The sequence below is a fragment of the Cynara cardunculus genome (assembly GCF_001531365.2).
Source record: "Cynara cardunculus var. scolymus isolate 2C chromosome LG 2, CcrdV1, whole genome shotgun sequence".
Lineage (NCBI taxonomy): Eukaryota > Viridiplantae > Streptophyta > Magnoliopsida > Asterales > Asteraceae > Cynara > Cynara cardunculus.
The window spans coordinates 2,077,365-2,086,452 of NC_037529.1; the positions used below are offsets into that span (position 1 = coordinate 2,077,365).

General features: G+C 34.9%; 1 protein-coding gene across 1 annotated transcript; it reads left to right on the forward strand.

Annotated features, from left to right (window-relative positions):
* Nucleotides 1-82: 82 nt before the first annotated feature.
* Nucleotides 83-3,361, forward strand: LOC112508184 (protein FAR1-RELATED SEQUENCE 5-like). Its single transcript, XM_025112969.1, has 6 exons — nt 83-356; nt 864-1,668; nt 1,743-2,001; nt 2,095-2,664; nt 2,773-2,834; nt 2,953-3,361. The coding sequence occupies exons 1-6, from the start codon at nt 83-85 to the stop codon at nt 3,359-3,361; spliced, it is 2,379 nt and encodes a 792-aa protein (XP_024968737.1).
* The last annotated feature ends 5,727 nt before the right edge of the window (nt 3,362-9,088 follow it).

Here is a 9,088-nt window from a genome sequence, read left to right on the forward strand (position 1 = left end):
GAAGATTGTATACATAACTATTTAAGAATGTGAAATCAATAATTTTCCCTGCAAAAAATTCATCCTGGAGATTGAAAACGTAATGAAGAACAATGGTAAAAATCCTATTGATTCTTCAATTCATGTCAATTCTGATGAAGATAGAGTATATGTCAACTCTCATGAAGAAAATGTAGATGTTATGAAGGTTGTGACTTGGGAGGCTAGTGAAGAATTTGATGTTGGACTTTCTCCATTTACAGATGTCCAAAGAAACTGTGAAGAAATCGGTTTGGTAGATGATATTGAAACTCATGTAATTGACGATTCAACAGGCTACACATCGAACAATGAGATTCAGAATGATGAAAGTCCAGGTTTTTGTTTCATACAGCTGTTGAAAACTACGTTTAATTCTACAATATAATGAGATCAACTTGATTTGTATCACAGTGTGTTACCCAAATTAATTTCCTGATTTGAATTCTTTAATATCTTCCTGGTGTGATTATTGAATTCTTTAATATCTGGTTTTTTATATCTATTAATTGTAGATGTATTTTGTTGTATTAGAACCTGTAATGCCTCTGTATGTATCAATGATTAAGGCATGGTTGTGGCATTGTTTATATAAAGACAGTATATTGATGTGCAAACTTGTGATACATTATTAAATGTTCCTTGTATATGTTTGAATCCATGTTTTCAGAATACTTCTTACTGTCTACTCTGTCTTGGTTTTATCTTCTTGTTTTGATTCTGGAAATCTTTAATATCTACAATTATGTGTATCTTCTTGTGGTACTGTGTATATAAAGACATTATATTGCTACATTGTGGTACATTTATTGTTGATCATAATCTATTTGAATTCATGTTTACAGCTATTGATCAAGCAGGACAGGGYTTATCAATATCACCAGGTGGTACTAATTGGTATACTCCAGTAGTCGAAGAAGTTATCAAGCCCGTTATAGGATATGTGTATCCGTCATTGGATGTAGCAGAATCGATATACCAAAAATATGCTGAGTCGGCTGGTTTTGAGGTACGGCGATCAACCCAAAAGATTAATCCAGATGGTGTAATACAGAATAAATACTTCGTATGTAGTAGATTTGGTTTGCCATTGAAAAAGTCGTTTGATTCAATGGTACGCCGTAAACATCAAAGAGAATTGCGGAACTCCAATATAAAAAGGATAGGGTGTACAACAAGTGTTAAGTTCCGATTGATGAAAGGAACAACAACATATGAATGTTACGGTTTTGAAGAGGATCACAACCATTCACTTTTGAGACATGATGATATGGATTTGACAAGAAAAGGACGCCAAATGAAATTTTCAGATCAGCGATTTGTTCATGATGCCGGAATCTCAAATATGGGTGCCACACGGGCGCATAAGTTGCATACATCTCTAAGAGGAGGGTACAAATACGGTGGACCAACAATTGTCGATTATCAAAATTATAAGAGGGACTGTGACAATTTTGTCGGTCGTGGTGATGCAAAGGTGTTGGTTGATTTGATGACAAAGAAGAGGGATGCTGATCATAATTTCTTTTTCGAGTACAATTGTGTTGGTAGCGAGTTGCATACTATCTTCTGGGTTGATGAAGTAGCTCGATTCAATTATTCTGAATTTGGAGATGTAATATCTTTTGATGCTACATTCCGAACAAACAGGTTCATATTATTTTGCTTTAAAAGAAGATGGCCTTATTTATAAACTACATTTACTTATATGTTTATTGTTTCAGACATTCGATGGTTTTTGTGCCCTTCACTGCGGTTGACAATCATAACTGTAATGTCGTCGTTGGATCGGCTTTGGTTGGACATGAGCATGTTCCAAATTACAAGTGGCTACTCCAAGCATTTCGGAAAGCACATTCAAAACCCCCTATGATGATTCTTACCGACCAATGTCCTGCGATGAAGCAAGCCATTGCATCAGTCTTTCCAGATTCAAGGCACAAACTTTGTATTTGGCACATCATGAATAAAGTTCCGAACAAGGTTATTAAGAAACCAAAAAACCTTTAGTTGCATTTTAGTTACGTAATTAATTCTGTTTACACTTTATTTCTTACATAATTAATTTACTTGCAGTTTAGTTACGATCTTCTTAATAATACCACGTTTAAGAAACAAAATTTCAAGCTTGTATGGAACATTCACATATCACCTGATGAGTTTGAGAGTAGATGGATGGTTCTTATCCAGGAGTTCTCCCTTCAAGATCATCCATGGTTGAAAGATATGTTCGCTCTAAGATCCCAGTGGATACCCGCGTATTTTAAAGAGCTTCCAATGTGTTGCCTCATGAAGACAACATCCAGGTCAGAAAGTGCGAACTCATTCTTTAACTCTTTTTCAAAAAGTGGAAACAATCTTTTTCAGTTTATGTTGGGGTTTGAATTTGCATTGGAGAAACAACGACGGGAGCAACGTCGTCTTGATTATCACACGAGAACTACCTTACCTAAATGGTTGACCTATAGCCAGTTGGAGAGGCACGCCTGTGAGATTTACACGCATTCTGTATTTTTTGAGGTGCAAACCGAGATACACAGGGCTGCGTGGACATGTTCAATTAAGAGTGTCAATTCAAATGAGGAAGCAGAAACATATTTAATTGAACATTTAGACAAAAGAGATGAGAAAATAGCAGAGTATAAGGTATGATCRTAMAGAAARTMATTTATTATTGGTTTTATATATTATTGTTTTTCTTTGAACAACATTTCGATTGTGATATTTGATGTTAGACGTTTATATTATGCACAGGTTGTTCGGAACTTGAAGGAGTCTACCGTTGTTTGTAGTTGCAATCACCATCGGTCGTCATGGTTATTTATGCAGACATGTGTTCAAAGTTTTGCTAAACGCCGGTGTTGAGACTATACCTGAAGAATACATTTTGAGAAGATGGAGAAGTGACCTTATACCTATTGAACTTCAAAACAGCCGTCAAAGAATATGCGACGTAGGCGAGGATCAACGGAGAATAATTAACGATACATATGAAATCGTCGATGATGTGTTGGATATATTAAGAAATGACAAAGAAAAACTAGAATCATTTGTGGTTAAACTCAGAGAAATGAGAGATGATGTAGCCAAAGATCGCACATATGAACCTTCAATGAAACGTAAAGAGCGTGGAATAGAACAAATTCTTGGTTTTACAAGACCTGATAACATTGAGATACATCCTGCTACCGGTATAAGAAACAAAGGTTGTGGTACGTCGAAAAGATTGATTGGTGCAGCTGAGAAAGCAGCAGTGAATAGTAGCAGGCCTAAGAGGATGTGTAGGGGATGCAATATGCTGTCTAATCATGATATCCGTAACTGTCCAAATAAGAAAAAGTAGGAATATTCTGTTTTTTTATGTTTCAGATCCATTTCTTTTTATATAAATACACTTATCAATTTTTTTTTATGATATCGATTGAATTGAATTCATAGCTGTTATCGTTTTTTAATGGAATCATATATGTTTATGTATTGTGTTGAGTATAAGTTATATAGATATAAAATATAACCGGTTAAGTTGGTGTAGCAATTCTTTACTATTTACATGATGCATGATTAATGGATAATAATTATGATTCAATGTGGAACATTATGATACATAATATAAATTACCTTGATAAAAGTTTTCACTATTTAATTCATGATTTGTATTTATGGTTCACTGTATGATGTACTGTGAGACAATGTGATACGATGTGATACATATGATACATAATCACCCAGTACATACATGTGTGATATCTGTTTTAATAATTACTTCATGATTCGTAATTATGATAAATAGTCCATACATGGATTGCAATATGTGATACCAGCCATTAAACAACTTAATGAAATTACATAACATATGAAATACGCAGAACAATTAATGTATTTAAGAAAAAATTTCGAAATATCCATTTAATATAAGCTAAATACCAGACGTTTATGTCTTAAATACAAAAACCAAGCTTAACATATTAGTTAGAGAATCTATTCCAAACAAGTTACAAAACCTAACTACCATTTACCGTATACTAAATGAAATACTATTCCAGAACAGTTCTTAAATACTTGCAAGCCTCGCTTCCCTGTTAGATTCTGCATATTTAAGCAAACGCGTTCTCTCTTTCAAATCCAGTGCGGTAAACTTTTCGCAATCTGCTATCACAAATGGTCGTCTAATATTGATCTCTGAAAGCAATAGTTTAATAGTGTATTTCCTTCTCAATAATTGGAGTTGTTTGACTTGGTTTGCTCCTTCCGCATCTAGCCCTGATTTCCAGCGGTAAGGCAGCTCTCCCATGTAGCACTCCATATGACGCATCAAGAATACACCACAATCATGAGAATTCTGTTTTGTAGACCATTTCAATGCTATCTTCACCGGATCTATCCCAACAAAATCTTCATACAATGGATGACTTACCTTCTTGAGATGTTGTATCATAAAAAAATGCTGCAAGAAAAAGATAAATATGACACTCAAATCATCATATAAATAAACATAAAATGAATGAATTAAAAATATAGTTTGTTTGAAGTTCCTCACCAAAAGATCCGGTATTTCCTCATATTCGCTAGGTGCTTCAATATCTTGCTGAAGGTTATCAATAACCAATATGGAAGGACGTTTGAAATTGAACACCACCACAAAGTAATGCATGTCTCTAACGATTGGAAAGAATAACTGCAATTGGTATTTGTGTGTTAGATGTTATATCTAAAAAGAAGTTAATAAATGTGGTTACTACATATTAACTCACCAAGTCAATTGATTTGAAAGTAACAATGTTTGCATCACCTCCAACAGCTGCCAATAGATTATCAACAAACAAATCCAGCTTCACATCGTCCTTTATTTTTGAATCAAGCATTGCTGTCGACTGGTTCAACAATTTCGTTGTTAGAAAATTTACAAGTTTGTATAAATGATTTATGTTATTTATATAAGCACACTTACAAGAATCGCACTGTGCATAAAAAGCCTTCTTGGTGATGATTTGTTCCTGAAACGCTCTTCGTAATTTAGTAATGCAGCCCAACTATCAATTACATTACTATATATCTGTGTTCTTGCACATAGGGATTCTATCGTCCCTCTCAATGCAACAGCTCCTGATTTGGTCTCAAATATAGATTCACTGCATTATATAACCGAAAGTAGTAAGTTAATACCATACTTTATCTGGTATAAGTATTAAACATAATATATTAAAAGGTAATGGTACTTACCAAGTTGGTTCTGTTGATGCATTTATCCAATTGCATATTTTCTTCTCAGAGCTTGTCTCCACTTTATCGATCTCCACGCATCGTTTAACATATGGAGATCTTAGTGATTCCCCTAAGTTGGCATCCCTTCTTGATACCTTAGGTGAGTCACATATTGATTCCACTTGTGCGTTTGGTGAGAACAACGATTTTTTGAATAAAGGGATGAATGAAAGGGGTTGCGGATTCTGGACAATCTTATCAGGTGAAATACCTAAATTAAACTTTGGTATTTCAGTGTTCTTGTTTTGCATTTTCATAGCATATGAAATGAATGAATTATCTAGTTCCATATGAGTTCGTGGACTGTTCCAGATCGGTGAATCGACCAGGGATGCACCTGGTACAATCTGCATTCCAGCAGTTGAATCTGGGCTTTTTTCCATATCTCTACATTCCTTATCCATCCTTTTCTTTGACCCCTTAGCAGTTCTCTTTGGCGTTTGGAACAATTGAATTTGAGTTTCGTTGTTCACAACATCTCCTGGAGAAGTATCTTCTTGTCCAAACATACTTTGCAGCTCCCTTTTCATTATCTTCAAGTCTCTATCCAAAGGGAAATCTGATATGGCTTTGTCTATCAACATCTCTGTGCTTTGTTTATGTGCTAAGATCGAATCCATCTTTGACCTTATACAATCCTTGTATTCCTGTATGTGTTATTTTAAAGAAATATTACATCAGTATGTAATTAGTAGAATGCAAACAATTATGTAGGTACATATTACTGTTGTGGTATCATGTGGTATATATTAATGTGTTGGGGAATAATACATCAGTATGTAATTAGTAGAATACAAACCATTATGTAGCATAACATGTCCAACTGTTGTGGTATCATGTGGTACATATTAATGTGTTGGGAAATAATACATCATTATGTAATTAGTAGAATGCAAATCATAATGTATCATAACATCTCCAACTGTTGTGGTATCATGTGGTACATATTACTGTGTTGGTTTAATAATACATCAATATGTAATTAGTAAACTGCAAACGATAATGTAACATAACATGTCATACTGTTGTGGTATCATGTGGTACATATTACTGTGTTGGGAAATATTAGATCAGTATGTGTGGTATATATTACTGTGTGATATCATGTGGTACATATTACTGTTCTGTGAATGGGTACGTATCTATGCAAATAGTTTAATGTGTCCAAATTTCCTGTATCTTGATTAATATACATAATATTGAATAAGTTTCATAAATACCTTCAGCTTATTCTTTGATGAAACTTTCTTAGCCGGTGTTCGTTCAACAAAATCATCCGGTGATCTGTCCTTCTCTGTTCCATCGTCAGCAATAAGTGGCCAGATACCAAAACCACCATCTTTCAATTCCAAATACTCCCTGCGTCAGAGGTAATCCATATTCCACACAGTAATTGCTGGCCACCTTCGTTCAACTTCAAACTTCTTGCATTCTGTCAAGTCCGCATACAAGAGCTTTGTACAATAAAATGTGAAAATTGGTTAGTATACAATAATCAATTTGCTAACATAAAAAGTTTCAAACTAAGTATACACGTACCGTCAAGAAAGTTATTGGACCTGAGTAGAACGTCTCAGTGTTCTTTTCCCTACTCAGTGTATCCTTGCTGGTTCTTAAGCAATCAAATACATATTTGCTCCAATCTATGCTTGATATGTCAGTGTCCTCTGTTATGTAATTGAGAACCGCAGGGTTGCAATGACCACAAGAATTGCATTCTGCCATGGTTGAAAGAAATAGCATCAAAAAGTTAATCCGAAACTCGAAATTTGCATTATCGGACTCTTCAACTTTCTTCATGACATCAGATATTCGTACTCTTTTCCCAGCGAATTGTGATCTCCAAGACTTCTTTATATTTTTTTTTCGTGGTGCTGGGTCTGTCAAATAAATATCAACTCCTCCAATAGGGGTCCCTAGCATATCATGCACCATCTTCGTATTCAACTTAATTGTCCCTTGGCCCAATCGAAGCTCCATCGTGCATGTGTCCAGCTTGTCCACCAAGTAAAATGCTAATTTTGATGGTATGTAATTTGTCCTCATTTTCAATATACCACCAAACCCCATTTCCTCAACCGCTCTCTTCTGATAATCATTCAGTGACTGAATAGCAACACACAGTGGCCTAGGGGTGGTACGGACTCTGATTGTTTGCATCGTACCTGACTTCTTGTTTCTAGTGCTTTTAACGACGACCTTTTTTTCAATTTTCTCTTTTCTTGGACTCCCACCAACAGTAGTTGATTTTAACTTCTTACCTTTTGCAGTTGTTTCTTTTACATTCTTTGAGCTGCTTCTTGTTCTAATTGTGTTATCCACTTCAACATCATGCGTAGGTGAATTTGCTCGCTTATCTTTTTCTGCTTGTGCCTTTGATAATGTTTTTTTCGAAGCAAATGGTAGAATAACCCTTATTCCTGAAGATGTGGTAACCACTGTTGGTTTAGCTGCAAATTTGTTTAATTAACAGTGCCGTTATAATTCAGTATAATATTGTATATGGAATTTTTAGCTATAAACTAAGTGATAATGTATGTAGTTACGTACATTGCCTGTTGCCACTCGTATTCTCATTGTTTTTTTTATTCGATTGTATATGAGCGTCATCTTCCGGGATTGTCACCTTCTTCTCTTTAACTCTTTTTGCTTCCTTTGCACATATTTTTGCTCCCTTCTTCTCCTTCCTGCCAGTATCTCCATCATTTTCTGCATTCTTCTCATTATCTCGCTTCCTTTTAGATTTTTTTCCACCTGAAAGATCAAGAAAAATCAATATTAGACTAAAGTGTAAACTAGAGTAGAAGATGCAGTAAATACAATGATAAAAGTCTCTTTAGAAAAGCACATGCATGGTTGCATGAGAATACACAAACACTGCCATGAGTACTGAATGGAAGTTGGAGGCATATTATTTAGTCAACTACCATATGTCGTCAGCTTCAATCACATTATTCAATATACTTGAATTCAAAATCTCCATTTTGATTGTTTTCTGTGATGACTCTGTGTCCGTATAGTTTACCACAATGTAGCACAACCACAGTGTGTTTATGTTAATAATGGCTCACTAGCTAGCCATTGATGGAAAGAAATGAAAAAAATGTCAAATTCTCTCTTGCAGCCGTGCCATGTTCCCATGCTTAAAACATGGAAGAATCATCAACGAATATAAATTCATAACCTAATTAAGTGATTCTTGTCTGTTTTGTTAATTAACTCTCTCACAATGACAAGGATTCACTTGTACGATTTCATCGTATATAACTTGATGGCTGTAGAATCCCCTGCTATTGAGCACTTTAACTATTACTGCACCAGTAATGACTCACCAGCCAACTGATCATTATAACTATCTAAGACTAAACCAAGTAAGAATTTCAAGGATGAGGTTATGTTGTCCAACAATGAAACCTTCAGTGCCCTTCAAAACTACCAACTAAATCAATGTCGAATGGAAAAAATGCACCATAAATCTTAACAATGGCTCACTAGCTAGCCATTGATGGAAAGAAATGGAACRTTCCATGACACCTGCTCTAATTGTAATGGCTACTTGCATTATTTTTTAGCTTGTATCTATGCTCTATCAAGTTGGTAATCAGTTTTGATGGTAGTTTTGATTTTTTTAGACAGAATTTAGAAAGAAAATAGATTTCATACTAGGGGTTGCTTTGATGGTTGTATCCTATTGGGGGGGGTTAAGGCAGATCATTGTTGAAGCCAAAGACTACGAGTTCTTCTCTTAAAAAGCTTAAATGAAAACAAGCAGGTTGAGGTTGATGTATCCAACTTGCCCAAAATGATA